This window comes from Danio rerio, chromosome 20, assembly GCF_052040795.2.
Source record: "Danio rerio strain M-AB ecotype USA chromosome 20, GRCz13ab, whole genome shotgun sequence".
In the NCBI taxonomy this organism is placed as follows: domain Eukaryota; kingdom Metazoa; phylum Chordata; class Actinopteri; order Cypriniformes; family Danionidae; genus Danio; species Danio rerio.
Genome location: NC_141040.1, coordinates 3376818 through 3395000, shown reverse-complemented (window position 1 = coordinate 3395000; position 18183 = coordinate 3376818). Strand labels below are relative to the sequence as shown.

The 18183-nt window shown below is 39.7% G+C and overlaps 1 protein-coding gene and 5 non-coding genes across 11 annotated transcripts; all 6 read left to right on the top strand.

Annotated features, from left to right (window-relative positions):
* Positions 1-3996: 3996 nt before the first annotated feature.
* On the top strand, positions 3997-4212 carry LOC137488745 (small nucleolar RNA U3). Its single transcript, XR_015519299.1, has one exon. It is a non-coding gene; the product is annotated as a small nucleolar RNA U3 (small nucleolar RNA).
* Positions 4213-4965: 753 nt separating this feature from the next.
* LOC137488737 (small nucleolar RNA U3) lies at positions 4966-5181 on the top strand. The gene has a single exon (XR_015519295.1). It is a non-coding gene; the product is annotated as a small nucleolar RNA U3 (small nucleolar RNA).
* Positions 5182-5929: 748 nt separating this feature from the next.
* Positions 5930-6144, top strand: LOC137488741 (small nucleolar RNA U3). Its single transcript, XR_015519298.1, has one exon. It is a non-coding gene; the product is annotated as a small nucleolar RNA U3 (small nucleolar RNA).
* A 942-nt stretch (positions 6145-7086) lies between these two features.
* LOC137488744 (small nucleolar RNA U3) lies at positions 7087-7301 on the top strand. The gene has a single exon (XR_015519297.1). It is a non-coding gene; the product is annotated as a small nucleolar RNA U3 (small nucleolar RNA).
* A 745-nt stretch (positions 7302-8046) lies between these two features.
* LOC137488739 (small nucleolar RNA U3) lies at positions 8047-8262 on the top strand. Its single transcript, XR_015519296.1, has one exon. It is a non-coding gene; the product is annotated as a small nucleolar RNA U3 (small nucleolar RNA).
* Positions 8263-11111: 2849 nt separating this feature from the next.
* On the top strand, positions 11112-17976 carry marcksa (myristoylated alanine-rich protein kinase C substrate a). 6 transcript variants are annotated; one of them, XR_015517648.1, is made up of 3 exons: positions 11112-11475; positions 13636-15682; positions 17307-17976. XR_015517648.1 is itself a non-coding variant. In XM_087296884.1 (2 exons), exons 1-2 carry the CDS (start codon positions 11380-11382, stop codon positions 14236-14238), a joined length of 699 nt encoding a protein of 232 aa, XP_087153010.1. In that variant the 5' UTR covers positions 11112-11379; the 3' UTR covers positions 14239-17976.
* Positions 17977-18183: the final 207 nt, after the last annotated feature.

Genomic DNA, 18183 nt, shown 5'->3' with positions numbered 1-18183 from the left:
GACGGCTAGACCTGCACTTCCAGAGCTTCACAGTGCCACCTGCTGTTTGAAAGATCGACTAACCTGATCCAGCTGCTCATAAATTGTCACAAACTATTTTTCTGCTATATAAAATATTACGCTATGATTGAATACATTATATATATGAAATATTAAACATACTAGATTTTCATTTAATGCATTAATTATGTTGTTTTTTTATTGTATTTGTAAATATTGTTTAGTTACTTCAATATTTTCTGTTTCGTATTGAGTTAAGGGAATGGATATTATCTTCATATACAATAAATTTCTTCACATACAATAAATTATAGTACTCTGGGTAATTTACTCACAAGAACTTTATTTTTGTGTGTACTTTTTCGTGAGGCCCTACAAGTCATCAAGCTGTAAACTATGCAGGTGAAAAAATAATAATTGGATTAATAAGTTTTACATAGAAAATAACATCAAATCAAATAAATACTTTCCATTCTTCTTGGGGAGATTTTTCATTTCTCGAACAAAAAACAGTGGAAACATCTGCAGTCCAAAGACATGTATAGGTGCATTGGGTAAGTTAAATTGTCCGTAGTGTATGTGCGTGGATGAGTGTGTACAGATGTTTCCCAGTGATGGGCTGCAGCTGAAAGGGCATCTGCTATGTTAAACATATGCTGGATAAGTTGGTGGTTCATTACACTGTGGCAACCCTAGATGTTTAAATGGATAAGCCAAAAAGAAAACGAATGAATGTTCTTTGCAGCTTTAAGAGCAAGCTTAGAGGTTAAGGGTGCTTTCACACCTCTTTCATGTCTCGTTTGCCCAGTTAGCGCGGTTCATTTGGCATATCATATGTGAACAGGGCACATTTGGTGCTCTGTTCCGCGCCAAAGTAATCGCTCCGAGATTGCTTGAATGAGGTGATCTCGGCTCGATTGAAACGAACCCTGGAGCGGTTCGATTGCATTGTTATATCACAGTGTTTTATGGATATGTAATAGGCTTACGGCTATATAAAGAGAGAATTATGAGTAGGGCGGGAAATAATGTTTCGAAAAATATTTGCCTGAGCTTGTAAGCAAGATATAGAAATTATTATTATTATTATTATTTTTTTGCAAAATGGCAAATTACGTGGCAGTTTTTTTTTCCGCTTTGGTTTAAAGGTTTTGTTTTGTTCCATTTAGGCCAAACTTAATTCCAACTGAGAAATGTCACATATACAATGAATCAAATATAAAGTGTATAAAATACAAACATACATTTTTTATTTTTTTTTGCCTTTTTACTCTTCGTTATTTTTAAAGCCTCTCTATAGGTGGCGAACTCCTTTTTAAAGATAGGAGGAGCTGTATTCAAAAATATGCATTTGTAACCCCGCCTGTCTTACACCACCCAACCTGCTCCAAGCTGGGTTCGAACTGGCGACCTGCCGCATGGAAGTCGGTCGTTCTAACAAGGAGGCTAAAGACCATGGCCTCTAGCATCAGTCGCTAGAGCACTTTTAGAGGTCAGCGGAGTGAGGTTTACCTGCATAGCACACACTAGTTGACCTCAGTTACACTCACCCCCCAAACCTCACTCCCATCTGGGTCACGGCAACAATGTAACACCACCGGTTTTACACCACCCAACCTGCTCCGAGCTGGGTTTGAACCAGCGGCCTTCCACATTGGAATCGGTCGCTCTAACAAGGAGGCTAAAGACCATGACCTCTAGCATCTGCCGCTAGAGCACCTTTAGAGGTCAGCGGAGTGAGGTTTACCTGCACAGCACACACTAGCTGACCTCCATTACACATTTATGAATAAAAAAATTTAGTAAATCAAGTAAATAATTCAATCAAGTCATCATTTTTGTTGTTCAAGTGTGCTTCAAATTTCACAATGTCCCAACAAATAGATGAAAACAACAAAATATACTGTTTTATCCAGTTGCCCACATCAGACCAGACAGAACAACACAATCTCACGGCAATTCGTAACTTTTTCATTTAGTGGCTAATTCGTATGAATTCGTACGATCTAATTCGTACAATTTAGTACGATTTGCTTATCCCCCAATGACGGTTAGGGGTGGGGTCAGGTGCCACGCCTCCTTTTTAAAATTGTACCATTTCGCACGACTGAACTCGTACGAATTCGTACGAATTAGCCACTAAACTGGCAAAACGTAAAATACTTACGTTTTCTCGTGAAATCAGACTGGATAGAACTAACCAATTTACAGTGAAGAAATGGACGTTCAACATTTTCAATATCAATATTGTAGAATTGTCAAACACTACAATTCACATTCAGTCTTTTTCCGAAAAACCCCTTTGCAGTGTAAATATCATACATCATTTAAAAATTTACTTAATATTTTGGAGGAAAAGGACATGTCAAATATTTGCATTTAATTTTCTTTACTAAATTCTTATTAAAATGTTAATAATAGGCGACGCAGTGGTGCAGTAGGTAGTGCAGTCGCCTCACAGCAAGAAGGTCGCTTGTTTGAGCCTCAGCTGGGTCAGTTGGCGTTTATGTGAGGAGTTTGCATGTTCTCCCTGCATTTGCGCGGGTTTCCTCCGGGTGCTCTGGTTTCCCCCACAGTCCAAAGACATGCTGTACAGGTGAATTGGGTAAGCTAAATTGTCAGTAGTGAATGAGTGTGTGTGTGGATGTTTCTCAGATTGGTTGCGGCTGGAAGGGCATCCGCTGCGTAAAACAAGTGCCCAGATGAGATATATAGGCAAGTACCTCTGGCTAAAGACGGTGTGAGCTCAAAGCAGCTGAGGTAAGATGTGGCAAATTTGGTACTGTGATCCTAAAACATGTGATAGATCACTTTTGTAAAAGATAAAGTTCAGTGATCATTTGATAATTACAGGGGTCAAACCATAGATCTTTGACAGGGCAGATATGGGTAGTAATATATATAGCTAATTTGTGGCCCAGATCTAACAAACAGGAGTGGACCACCCTAGAGCCATCATTCCATTCAGTATGTGGTCCGGATGTAAGTGTCTTGTGTGGGCCGGATCTGGGTCAGAATAAAAGCAAACTGTGGCCCAGAATAGGGTCAGTTCTGGTTCATTTGGTTGAATTCTGGCTGATACGTGCCATTGCTATGGCTTAATTGTGGCCCAGATCTGGCAAACAGGAGTGGACTGCCCAAATGCCATCATTCCATGCGGTATGTGGGCCGGATGTAAGTGTCTGGTGTGGACCGTATTTGAGCCACATGAATTTTGCTAGCTTTAGTCTGATTGATTAATCATGAAATAGTTAATGCATGACCATCTGTGTTTCAAGAGTTCACACTTAGATACTGTTTAACAACTTGTTAGCAAGTTAGCAGGTTTGGCATGCTGTCCAGGGAGAGAACCCTGAGCTCGGAGATAATTGAGCCCAGGGCTCCCGCCAGGTCCATAGAGCATGTGAGGGGAGTACGAGATCAGGTGTTCTCGAGAGCTCCCCTCGGCAAAAGAGGAAAGGAGGAGAAGGGGTGGATGGGGGGTTTCTTCGGGAAAACGAAGATAAGGGAGTAGTTATTAGCTACGTTACTTTTAGTGAGTTTAGATGAATCTGACTGGCTGGCTAATGAGTGTAGATGAGTGGCCAGCTGCAGTCAATCATATCACATGCTCCTCTCGAAATTAGTTTGTGAAGCTTCATTTAATCGTAAGCAAGCGATCCTATCGAAATTACTTTATAAATTGATTTCAGAAGCTGAACTTCCACCGTGACATTTATACTAAACGAAGCAGTTTCAACTTAACTAGATCTTACACCAGCATTCTGCCACTTCTCTTATTCCTGCCTGAATTGTTGGAATGTTCCCCAATTTGAAATATTACGGCTTTTACTCTGTTTTCATCATCTGTGTTCAGCTGTTTTGACTGCTTACGTTGTAAAAGCACTGTGGAAATAAAGATGAATTGAATCAAACTTCTCATGGCTTTGTGAGCGTCTCCGTAAGTGAGACAGCGAGTGACAGAAGAGACTCCAGCTGCTTTTGAGCCTGAAGATTAAGACTATACTTTCAGGGATCATTTCTATAGTTTCTCACTAGGAAATGTGTTTCGAAAGTGTTGTGTTTTCCAAACCGCAATGAAGAGTGTTGATGCTCTGTTCTATGCGTAAATCTGGTGTAGAGAAATGGTTTGTCTCATACGCTCTACACTGTTGATGACCGTTCCTGACTGATTAAAACAGTTTTGGAGGAAAAGAGTATGAACTGAGCGGCAGTTAGACTTGATGAACAAATACAGTTGTGAAAGTTTGTTTTTATGAATTTTAGCGTGTTTAATATGTTGGTCTTTAGAATTACAGTTTTGTGTTTTTAAATTTTTTAGCTTTTAATTATGTCAAGCTGGAGTTCCATTCAGACGTTTAGCCAGACAAGAAATGTCTGTGGTCTGCTGAGTTTGGATTTTCTCAAGGTGTTTTCTTCATTTCTGGTATTTGGCAGTGTTCTGGTTTCTTGAAATATATCCAGCCTGGATCTAGTGGTCTGAATCTACTGTGGCCTGTAACGTGTGGGTCTGCAGTTGGATGTTATTTGGTCCCTTGCTACTGTTGCCGCCTCTGGCTTGCTTGGTTGGCGCTGCTGGAGCTGTGCAACGTTGGAGTTTCTCTTCAGTGGATCACTCTTCAACAGTGACATTTGCATTACGCTGATTTAAAATAAGCTGAACTGAACTTCCACCGTGACATTTATACTAAATGAAGCAGTTTCAACTTAACTAGATCTTACACCAGCATTCTGCCACTTCTCTTATTCCTGCCTGAATTGTTGGAATGTTCCCCAATTTGAAATATTACGGTTTTTACTCTGTTTTCATCATCTGTGTTCAGCTGTTTTGACTGCTTACGTTGTAAAAAGCACTGTGGAAATAAAGATGAATTGAATCAAACTTCTCATGGCTTTGTGAGCGTCTCCGTAATTGAGACAGCGAGTGACAGAAGAGACTCCAGCTGCTTTTGCAGCCTGGAGATTAAGACTATACTTTCAGGGATCATTTCTATAGTTTCTCACTAGGAAATGTGTTTTGAAAGTGTTGTGTCTCCCAAACCGCGATGAAGAGTGTTGATGCTCTTTTCTAAGCGTGAATCTGGTGTAGAGAAATGGTTTGTCTCATATGCTCTACACTGTTGATGACTGCTCCTGACTGTTTAAAACAGTTTAGAAGGAAAAGAGCATGAACTGAGCGGCAGTCAGACTTGATGAACAACAGCAGTTATGAAAGATTGATCTTATTTTTCTTAGTGTTTTAAGGATGTTGATCTGTTTTGAGAATTATGTTTTTGTTGTGTCGCATTTTTTTGTCTTTAAATTGCTGCTCTGCCCAAGATGCTTAGTCAGTAAAGAACTGTCTGTGGCCCACTGAGCCTGGAATCTCTCAAAAAATTTTCTTTTTTTCTGGTAATTGCCAGAGTTTTGGTTCCTCAAAATATATCCAGCCTGGATCTAGTGGTCTGAATCTACTGTGGCCTGTAACGTGTGTGTCTGCGGTTGGATGTTATTTGGTCCCTTGCTACTGTTGCCGCCTCTGGCTTGCTTGGTTGGCTCTGTTGAAGCTGTGCAACGTTGGAGTTTCTCTTCAGTGGATCGGCCTTCAACAGTGACATTTGCATTGCGCTGATCTGAAATAAGCTGAACTGAACTTCCACCGTGACATTTATACTAAATGAAGCAGTTTCAACTTAACTAGATCTTACACCAGCATTCTGCCACTTCTCTTATTCCTGCCTGAATTGTTGGAATGTTCCCCAATTTGAAATATTACGGTTTTTACTCTGTTTTCATCATCTGTGTTCAGCTGTTTTGACTGCTTACGTTGTAAAAGCACTGTGGAAATAAAGATGAATTGAATCAAACTTCTCATGGCTTTGTGAGCGTCTCCGTAAGTGAGACAGCGAGTGACAGAAGAGACTCCAGCTGCTTTTGCAGCCTGAAGATTAAGACTATACTTTCAGGGATCATTTCTATAGTTTCTCACTAGGAAATGTGTTTCGAAAGTGTTGTGTCTCCCAGACTGCGATGAAGAGTGTTGATGCTCTTTTCTAAGCGTGAATCTGGTGTAGAGAAATGATTGTCTCATTCACTCTACAATATTGATGACCGTTCCTGACTGCTCGAAGCAGTTTTGGAGGAAAAGATCATGAACTGAGCAGCAGTTAAACTTGATGAACAACAGTAATTGTTCTTATAATTTCTTAGCATTTTTAGTGTGTTGGTTAGACTTCCAAATTACAATACTCGTTTTTAATATTTTATCTCTTTGTCTTTAAACTTTGGCTTCGCCAAAGATCTTTAGTCAGAGGAGAACTGTCTGTGGCCCCCTGAGCCTGGATTTTCTCAAGGTTTTTTCTTCATTTCTGATAATTGGCAGAGTTCTGATCTCTTGAAATATATCCAGCCTGGATCTAGTGGTCTGAATCTATAAGAGGGTCTGGCTGCAGACCTGGTGCAGTGCAATCTGGGCTGCTTCTAATGGGCTCACCTAACCCCATCCCTAACCCTACCCGTCACAGTGACGTCACTAGCTCCATTTAAATGCATTGTGTCTGACATTGCATTGCTGAGTGATGCAGTCTCAGCTTGCATCATAAAGGCTGCATCCAGATACTATTTGAATCTACTGTGGCCTGTAACGTGTGGGTCTGCAGTTGGATGTTATTTGGTCCCTTGCTACTGTTGCCGCCTCTGGCTTGCTTGGTTGGCGCTGCTGGAGCTGTACAACGTTGGAGTTTCTCTTCGGTGGATCGGCCTTCAACAGTGACATTTGCATTGTGCTGATCTGAAATAACCTGAACTGAACTTCCACCGTGACATTTATACTAAATGAAGCAGTTTCAACTTAACTAGATCTTACACCAGCATTCTGCCACTTCTCTTATTCCTGCCTGAATTGTTGGAATGTTCCCCAATTTGAAATATTACGGCTTTTACTCTGTTTTCATCATCTGTGTTCAGCTGTTTTGACTGCTTACGTTGTAAAAGCACTGTGGAAATAAAGATGAATTGAATCAAACTTCTCATGGCTTTGTGAGCGTCTCCGTAAGTGAGACAGCAAGTGACAGAAGAGACTCCAGCTGCTTTTGCAGCCTGAAGATTAAGACTATACTTTCAGGGATCATTTCTATAGTTTCTCACTAGGAAATGTGTTTCGAAAGTGTTGTGTCTCCCAGACTGCGATGAAGAGTGTTGATGCTCTTTTCTAAGCGTGAATCTGGTGTAGAGAAATGATTGTCTCATACGCTCTACACTGTTGATGACCGTTCCTGACTGATTAAAGCAGTTTTGGAGGAAAAGAGCATGAACTGAGCAGCAGTTATACTTGGTGAACAACAGCAATTATGAAAGATTGACTTTATGATTTTTTTACTGTCTTTAGAAAGTTGATCAATCTTCAGAATTACATTTTTGTTTGGTTTTGTCTTTGTCTTGTTTTCTTTTAAACTGATGCTCCGCCCAAGATGTTCAAATAGAGAAGAACTGTCTGTGGCCCACTGAATCTGGATTCTCTCAAGTTTTTTTCTTCATTTCTGGTATTTGGCAGAGTTCTGGTTCCTTGAAAATGATTTTTAGCCTGGATCTAGTGGTCTGAATCTACTGTGGCCTGTAACGTGTGGCTCTGCAGTTGGATGTTATTTGGTCCCTTGCTACTGTTGCCGCCTCTGGCTTGCTTGGTTGGCGCTGCTGGAGCTGTGCAACGTTGGAGTTTCTCTTTGGTGGATCGGCCTTCAACAGTGACATTTGCATTGCGCTGAACTGAACTTCCACTGTTACATTTATTTTAAACTAAGCAGGTTCAACTTAACTAGATCTTACACCAGCATTCTGCCACTTCTCTTATTCCTGCCTGAATTGTTGGAATGTTCCCCAATTTGAAATATTACAGCTTTTACTCTGTTTTCATCATCTGTGTTCATCTGTTTTGACAGCTTACGTTGTTAAAAGCACTGTGGAAATAAAGATGAATTGAATCAAACTTCTCATGGCTTTGTGAGCGTCTCCGTAAGTGAGACAGCGAGTGACAGAAGAGACTCCAGCTGCTTTTGCAGCCTGAAGATTAAGACTATACTTTCAGGGATCATTTCTATAGTTTCTCACTAGGAAATGTGTTTTGAAAGTGTTGTGTCTCCCAAACCGCGATGAAGAGTGTTGATGCTCTTTTCTAAGCGTGAATCTGGTGTAGAGAAATGGTTTGTCTCATATGCTCTACACTGTTGATGACCGTCCCTGACTGCTTAAAGCAGTTTTGGAGGAAAAGAGCCTGAACTGAGCGGCAGTTAAACTTGGTGAACAACAGCAGTTATGAAAGAGTGAGCTTGTGAATTCTTAATGTTATTTTATGTTGGTCAATCATCAGAGTTCCAGTTCTGTATTTTTATTTGTTTTTTTTTTTCTTTTCTTTGTTTGTAAACCGCACTTCTGCTTAAGATGTTTAGTGACCCCCTGAGCCTGCATCTTTCAAGGTTTTTTCTTCATTTCTGGTAATTGGCAGAGTTCTGTTTCCTTGAAATATTATTCTTGTGATTTTTTGGCATTTTTAGTCTGTTAATCAACTTTCAGGGTTACAATTTTGTGTTTTTAATTTTCTTTTCTTTGTCTCTGAGCAGTTTGTGTGTGATGGGTAGCATAATATTACAGGAGAATTGTAATCCATGAGTTGTGTCATTATGATAAATGTGCTAAAAGTGTTTTTTAAATTAGTCATAATGCAAACAAGTAGCATACAAGTGACAATAAAAGGCCTTTGTTTATCAAGAAAATCCCTGCACAATATATACACCTGGCTTCTTTCTGAGAGTTTCTTATTGAGAATGAACAAAGGTTTAGGTGTTTAATTTAGTTTGGTGTCACTAATGGAGGACAGTGACTGCTGTTTGTGATGTTTGTGAGTTTTTTAAATTTTGTTAATCATCACCGTTGTTGAGGTTCATACGCTCATTATTAATGTCTCTGTGAGCAGAAGGTAACCATAAACTTGTATTGCTTATAAACCTTCATAATTTTGTGACATGTGCAAGCATGTTATTATGTTACCTCTGACAATGGATTAAACATTGATTAACATCTGTGAATTATATTAGTTTATCACAGTATGTTCAAAACAATTAGCATCACCTGACTTTTTATTTATTTAAGTTTTATTTGGCTTGTTTGCTGTAACAAACTTTTCAAACAAAGCTCTTATACTGTAAGTCAGGGGTGGCAATCCTGCTCCTGGAGATCTACCTTCCTGCAGATTTCAGCTGCAACCCTTATCAAACACACCTGTGTGTAATTATCAAGTGGATTTCAGGTGCTAATTAATTGGTTCAGGTGGGTTTGATCAGGGTAGGAGCTAAACTGTACAGGAAGGGAGATCTCCAGGAACAGGATTGAGCACATCTGCTGTAAGTTACTGCAGTCCAAAGAAATCAATATTAATAAGTTCAGGGGTAAGAGCCCAATTAAAGCAAGAACTTTTCGATGGTGACTTAATGTAAAGCTTAATTTAAGAAGAACTTTTGTGGATGTTAGACAAAATAAAACAGACTAGTTATAAGTGTAGCTGGTGGTGCTGTTTGTGGGGTGCTGTTTTTTATTTGATTTAATAATTTGTTGTACCTCAGTTGATTTCATTTCAAAGCTTTGACAAGTCAGTTGTAGTGTGTTTATTTTGTTTTTGTTTTTTCCCCTTATTATTTCTGTTTGAAAAAAAGGATTTGTTAATCACCAATTTTCTATTATTATACAAGCAACCCATTATCTTCAGCTGTGTTTCACTGTTTCTTGAGCACTCAGTAGGCTAGTGAGGACACTTGGAAGTGTTGATTTAAAACTGAGAACTTTGCTGTGGGCTTTAAAGGGCTAAAGCAGGGGTCACCAATCTCGGTCCAGGAGGGCCGGTGTCCCTGCAGGGTTTAGCTCCAACTTGCCTCAACACACCTGCCTGGGTGTTTCAAGTATACCTAGTAAGACCTTGATTAGCTTGTTTGATTAGGGTTAGAGCGTAAATCTGCAGGACATCAGCCCTCCAGGAACAAGTTTAAAAACACAGTATGTGGCTGACAACCCAGCTGCCAGTATTATTCTGTTAATTTACATCGAAAAGTTTTACAGTGTATATTACTACCCATATCTGCCATGTCAAAGAGCTATGGTTTGACCCCTATAAATATCAAATGATCACTGTACTTTACCAAAAGTGATCTATCACATGTTTTAGGATAACAGTACCATACTTGCCACATCTTACCTCAGCTGCTTTAAGCTCACACCGTCTTCATCCAGAGATACTTGCCCAAAAATAACTCATCTGGGCCCCTATAGGCTCACAGCCACTTTAGCCAGAGCTTACTGTGCCAAATATCAACAAAAACTTACAAAAATAAATAACAATATTAATAATATAATACATAATTTATAATATATGCTAAATCTAAACAAATAAAATAATTACCTCTATAAACTCACTTGAATATCATAAAAGAAACTTAAACAATAAAAGGTAGAAATGCATGTAAACAATAGTATCTGGATGCAGCCTTTATGATGCAAGATGAGACTGCATCACTCAGCGATGCAATGTCAGACACAATGCACTCAAATGGAGCCAGTGACGTCACTGTGACGGGTAGGGTTAGGTGAGCCCATTAAAAAGCATTAGATGCAGCCCAGATTGCACTGCACCAGGTCTGCAGCCAGACCCCTCTCCATGTAAATCACTATTTCATACATAAACATTTGAATAATAAACATGTCGGTCACATAATTAGAAGTATGTGACGCTTATATTATCCATATAAAACGTCACATTTCCCACGAAAACTACACTGCATGTTTCTTCGTTCGATGAAAATCCTCATTATTAAACTTTTCCTTGATATGCTGGGATAGCTTCCATCATACAAAGAGCAAACCGCTTTAAAAAAAAAACATTATCGAAGAGGGATTCTGTTGTTGGTGCTTATGTTGTTTACACTGTATTTCTATTGTTCGTTTGGACTTTTGAAGACGCGCCTTCATGCAGACGGTCCAATAGGATTGGTTGGTTTAGGTTTAAGCTGCGCCTTCTTGCTGAAAGTCTATTCTGATTGGACGTCGACTGCTTTGAGTGACGTCATTGAGCGGACTGCCCATTCATCGTTGCAGTTGGGCGTTGGACTCAGCATCTTATTAGTAACCAGGGAAATTTCTCCATTTTCTGTGCTTTTTTACAGTGTCAGAGCACAAATCTGATTTATTTTTGTAAAACTTAAACAGTTCAGGTTGTTTTTTATCACACCGGTCTTTGTCTTAATATTGGAATTGCTCACCGCGTGTATTTTTAATTCAGCTCTTTATAGTGAGGAGTCGGTGGCTTGCTGCTCTTTGTTCTGTATTGGGATCTGTTGAGCTCTTTGTTGGAGGGAAAGCATGGGAGCGCAATTCACAAAAACAGCTGGAAAAGAAGAAACAGCAGCTGAAAACCCAGGAGAGGCTGCAGTTTCACCCTCCAAAGCCAACGGACAGGTACCAAATACGGTAAACATGATTTATGGATCTTGTTCATTACGCGAGTCAATTCTCACGCAGAGACCCAAATCAACTACCACACACATTAAGCGCAACATCTCGTTTTTTACGATATGTATTATATTTAACTTTAATTAGAATAGTACAGTGCGTTAATGTTATTTAAACGTTTCATTTGTGCTGCTTTAGAAATCCTATTTAGGGCTTATTTATTCTGTTAAAACTTGTTTTAAAGAGAGTCCTTATGAAAGCGCCGAACTAACAGGGAACTGACATTATACGGCATTATTTATGTTATTATTAGTGTTATTTTCTTCTAGTTTTGCAAGAGTAGCGGTGATTGTTAGAGTAACAATGGCACGCCACGCCTTTAGTCACACATGCTCGATACACCTCATAGATATATACATTTGTTGTCGTCTATTGGAAGGAATGCGTCAATTGAGCCGCCATTTTGGAACAGGGTAGCGCTCCTTTGAAATGAATGCGCGACCAAGGTACAGTGGAGGACTGTGGCCATCTAAAGCCAGATATATACACATATAGACATATATCTATGATCGGGAGTTTTCCTGGATGTTAGTATGCAATTATTTATTTTTTTTTATAACGAAAATTATAATTTTACATCACTTTTCTACATTGATGGATCAGTGATCGCACTGGCATTCCTGACAAAAAGCTTGTGTTTGTGTCAGGGGCGCCCCCAAGGGCCCCTGGGTAAACTCTGGCCACCCCTGTGGCCACCCCAACATGATTTTGATATTAATAATTTAAATGTACTTATGTAAATTCCCAATATTTCAATAAATAAATAAAATGCACTAAATTATTGTTTGTGCCACTGACGTATAGTGTATGTGTAGCTGATTTCAGTGATTTACTGCCTGCTGGTTCAACGCTGGTGAAAGCAAACTGACGCATGCGCGCAGAAAACCATTCCCGTGCACCGCACCCATAGATATATACACTAGATGTCGCCTGGCCTATTGTTGTCTATTGGACGGAATGCGTCAATAGCGCCGCCATCTTGCTGCAGGGTAGCGCTCCTTTGAAATGAATGCGGGACCAAGGTACAGTGGAGGACTGTGGCCATGCAAAGCCAGAGATATACACATATATCTGTGATCGGGAGTTTTCCTGGATGTTAGTATGTAATTTTTTTTCTAATTACGAAAATTATAATTTTACATCACTTTTCTACATTGATGGATCAGTGACCGCACGGGCATTCCTGACAAAAAGCTTGTGTTTGTGTGTACAGAAATGTTACTATTCACCCTCCCTGTTAAATTGAATCTAATCCGTGTCCTGAAACACAGCTCATCTCCTGCTTTCACTTCTCATACTGACGGAGGGAGTGATTCGTTTGTGAATGAATCCCCTGAACGACTCTTTCACTAACATTAGCCGACAATAATACAAGTTTCTGGCAGCGCAGCATCTCGTTGTCAAATTTCTTTTGCATTGTTTGCTGATTTTATTCAACAAAACTAGCGTAAGCTGAGTGTTTAGTGCGAGTTGGAGCTGCTTTGCCGTATGGTGAATGCAGTAAGTGACGGTTATCATCAATAACGTGACCTGATTGGCACAAAAGTTCAGAACATACAAAAACAGAAAAAAAACTTAATCTTACCTATGTATTGTTCTGCCATTGTGCTTTGTTTTCTTTGTTTGCTCGTTACTACACCCGTAGACAGCGCTAAAGTCCCGCATCTTCACGTAATAACACTGTCTTGTCTAGTGTGGTTGACTGACATTTGTCCTGGGAGCACTGTACAAATATGGCGGCGCTATTGACGCATGCTCAGGGTCTCTATGCGATATCTAGTGTACATATCTATGCACCGCACCCACTCGCTAACACCTCACTGCCCTCTAGCATTTCGGAAGTGTTAATGCATCCCAACAGAGACAGCGCGCAGAAGTATAAATGCACAGCTACGCGTGTTGCATGCGCCGTGGGTTACGCCGGTCACTTGACGCAGAAGTATAAACCAGGCTTAAGCTGAAAATATAGTGAATAATTGAATAAATAAAATGATGAAAAAACTAAATAATAACATTTTTTTTTTTTTACAACTTGTCCTCTTATAATAGAGATAATGGTTAACGCAAATGCTTGGATGTGTAATGATGGTGTGTGCTTTGCTTTAGGAAAATGGCCACCTGAAAGTGAACGGCGATGCATCTCCAGCAGCTGCTGAGCAGAAAGAAGAGGTCCGGACCAACGGCACCGCACCAGCAGAGGTTGGAGAGAAGAACGAGGAAGCTCCTGCTGAAAAGGAGGCCACAGATGGAAACACAGAAGCGATTGCACCGACTGAAGAGGAGGCTGCAATGGATGGAGCAACTCCCTCAACAAGCAACGAGACCCCTAAGAAGAAGAAGAAGCGCTTTTCTTTTAAGAAATCTTTCAAACTGAGTGGCTTCTCTTTTAAGAAAACCAAGAAGGAGACAGGGGATAACGGCGAGGAGGCAGTAGCGGCAGGCGACGATGAAGCCAAGACGGATGGAGCTGTTGAAGGTGTGTCAGAAGAGAAGGCCCAAACCACAGAGGAGGCGGCCAAACCAGAGCAGAATCCAGTAGAGGAGACCAAGCCTACCAGTCCTGCTACTGAGGAGTCAAAAACTGAGTCAGCAGTGGCGACAGAGCCCAGTCCTTCTCAGAATGAAGCAGCTGCGGCAGAAGAATCGGCTCCCTCTGCACAGGAAGCAGAATGCAGTCCAGAGGCCCAAGCAGAAGCTGCCACAGAGTAGTTGAAAGAATGGGAAATCAAAGAAGTGTTCCCTTTTGTACAGTGGAGCGGTGCCAGGGTGTGAAATATTGGAGAACTTGTCTCTAACAAGGAATATTTCAAACGTTTTTTTTGTTTTGCAATCTCTATAAATCTCACTTTGCTCATGTGGTTTTTTCATAGAGCTGTGAAATTAGTGGGGAAGTGCAGAAAAGGCTGCATTTATCTGCACTATATTTTTTTACTTTTTGAAACAGTATTAACTGGATTTGTTTTTATTTTTTGCATTTTTATACAAACAAAGCAGTGCAAAATGTATGGACATGGCTGTGGATTAAAGGCAGTTGGTTGAGTGGCCAAAATTTTTTTTTTAAATCTTTTAAACCACACGGCAAAAATCTCAGAGTAAAGTTTACTCAGTTCACCGTGTATTTGGTCCCTCTGTAGACCTTTTTCTTGGAACGCAAAATGACCCATTATGCTTTGCGTGTATGCGCAAGAAGAATGCGGAGAACTTCCGGTCGGCAGCTGATGCGTGTAAACAGTCACATTTGGACAGCTCTGAAATGATAGTTTTAATCTATTTTACCTGCTTTAATCCTCTTTGAACTAATACTGTTGTCCATCAGCAGCATCTCCTGGACTGATCATTTACAGAAATGCGATCTAATAGGATGGAAAACAGTTGCTGTGAGGCGTTTTCCCCTCGTTGTCAGACGGCATCTTCTGCAGTTTAAATGAAGCCTCGTCATCGCTAAAGTCAACATTTTCTCTTTATTCTCTTTATTGTAATTCATTGTAAAATGTTATTCACCAAAAAGCCTGTACTGTGCCACTGACACACTGATTTAATAACTGTGACAAAGTGAAAATATAGGCTAGTGTCATTTCCAAATTACAGAAAAACACAAACCGTGGTGAAAACAACACACGAAATAAAACACAAACGGCTCGCGATTAGAATGAACAGCAAATCAGCCAGCAGAGGATCAATAACAGACTTTTATTGGTCATTTTTGTAAATTGCACGACTTTCATACCTGTTAAGTTTCATGCCAGTAACGTTACTCTGGTTTGCGCGCTCTCTCTCTCTCTCTCTCTCTCTCTCTCTCTCTCTCTCTCTCTGTGTCTTAAAGAGCCGCTGAGCTAACAGCTGACAGGCCGTGAGCACACACTGTATTTCTGACGGCAGACACGTAAACTAGGAGAACGTTTTTTCTCGTATTTCCGACACGCTTGAACCACATGTGACAGATTATAACAGCTTTAACAGACACGTTTCTAAGTTGTGTGTCACAAAAACACTCTGTTCTCCATTAAAAACGTTATTGAAACCCATTTTCGGAGCGCAAATTACCAGTTGTACACGCTGTGAACGGAAGTTTTTAGCATTCTACCGGAAGACGCTGGTCGCTATGGCGCCCTCCATGCAGCAGCCATGAAAAAGATCTATAAATTGAGGAAAAGTTACTCAGCAGCAGAGTAAAGCTGCGGTCACACTGGGCTTTTCCTCCCATTGACTTCCATTCATACGCACGCGAATGTGTCAGACCGGAAACGCATGGTCATGCGACAATTTTCGCAGGTTGCTGTGGTTCTAAGTAGGGCTGTGCAATTAATCGAAAATCCGATTTCGATTTTAGCTTCTAACGATTATGAAAAACCATTAATCGAGATAAATGATAGCAGTGTGAAAGACTGCATGCTTATGTGTGTGTGTGTGCGACGCGCACACACAGAAGCATACCGTCAGCAGCATTCGTTCTCATTCGCACACTGACGAGCAGATCGCAGTCAGCGCACACATCCAAAGTCATCTTAATGTGAGCGCTTTAATGGTCAAAAAGGTGTCAAAACGCGGTGATTAGTGATTATTCATATTAACCCTCGTTTGTGTAATAAACATACGAGTTGAGAATCAAAAGACGTGAAAGAGAAACCATTAAAGAGACAGTGCGATGTTCCTGCTGCCGCCAGTTTTTATCATTATTAATAAACAACAAAAAGAGAAAATCCCTCTCTGCTCTTGACTGAAGGGCTTTTGTAGCTAAAGTGTTTTTCTTACAGTGAAGATGCTTAAAGCACAGTTTATTTCATACTTTTATTGTATTGTTTTATTTCTCTTTTCTTTGCAGGGTGGAAAATAACTGTATATATGCAGTAAAAGTCAGAAATATTATCTCTCCTGAATATTAGCAACCCTTTTCCTCCTCAATTTCTGTTTCATGGAAATAAGATATAACTTATTTCTGAACATAATAGTTTTAATGATTCATGTCTAATTACTGATTTCTTTTATGATGACAGCATATAATATTAGACTATTTTCAAAATGCATGCATTCAGATTCAAAGTGCGATTCAAAGGCTTAATTAGAGTAATTAGACAAGTCATTGTATAACAGTAGATTCTTCTGCAGACAATCAAAATTATTGCTTAAGGGGGATAATAATATTGACCTTAAAATGGGTTTCAAAATATTTAAAACTGCTTTTACTCTAGCCAAAATAAAACAAATAAGCCTTTCTCCAGAAGAAGAAAAAATATTAATACTGTTAAAATTCCTTGCTCTGTTAAACATCATTTGGGAAATATTTATTTTAAAAAAATTCTCAGGAGCGCTAATAATTTTGACTTTAACTGATAATCGTTTTGAATAATCGTAATTACAATTATGACCAAAATAATCATATTAATGATTTTTCCCAAAATCGAACAGCCCTAGTTCAAAGTTCAAGCTTGTTGAACTCTGACCTGCGAAATCGCATCACTTGACGGTCACAATAGAGTTTGTGCGTGCGAAATTCTGACGTGCGGCACTGTGAAAAAGGGGCGGGATTAAACAAGATTATTAGGCATTAAAAAAGCGAGCGATTGGTCCATGTTTTAAATTTCTGTCCAGAGAGGTCATGTTTTGATCCTCGATTGGTCTCACGCAGTCAAGTGATGCAATTTCGCAGGTCAGAGTTCACCAAGCTTAAACTTTGCACCACAGCAACCTGCGACATTTAACACATAAGCATGCGTTTCCGGTCTGACGCATTCGGGTGCGTATGAATGGAAGTCTATGGGAGGTGAGGAAAAGCCCAGTGTGACCGCAGCTTTAGAAAGGGACCAAATACACGCTGAACTGAACAAAATGTTACTCAGAGGATTTTTGCTGTGCACTGACGAGTAGTTTAAAATAGAATAATCACGAAATCATGCACTACAATTAACAATACTAAATGATTTTTTTAACAAAATATATAAAAAGAAAAAAAGACCCTGGGAACCCTGTAACGGTCAATAATTTCAGTAGGAAAACAATTTACACATGCTTTGTTGTGGTTCTATGAGCTCATAAAGTATGTACAGAATGGGCGTTTAACCGTGTTACTGTATAAAGATCTTGATCTCAAAAAGCACATGCAGCTCTTCTGTCAGCACGTTTGGATTTCTACATGGTTTTCAGAGCATTGAAGCATTATTTTTTAATCTCAAATCAAGCTGTGACGCATGTTCCGGTTCCTGTTTCTAGTGTAATTTGAACTGATTACAGCAGATAATCCTTTTTCACAGGTTGTCTGACAAAATGTGGGAAACGATCAGATGCAGAGTTGGCATCTGGTCTCTTTTGTAAATATTGGGGAAGCGTTTACATTTGACTTTGCGTTTGAATGTAACTTCGCTTACACAGTTTCATATGGAATTTCCCTGCTGAAGGTGTTTACATTTTTGTGAGCACACTAAAAGCAAAATAAATGTGAATACAATTTGATTTGTTTTGTCTCTTCTTCTTTGAAAAAAAAAAAAAACAAGTAACCATAACATAACTTTTAATCAGTGTAAGTACGTTTAAGGTGGTGGTATGTTTTGTAATTGTAATTTCGTGTACAAAAGCCAACCAATTAAAGAGATAGCACACCCAAAAATCTGATATTACGAAGCATCTACTCACTCTTGTCGGCGTAGTCCCTTTATTATT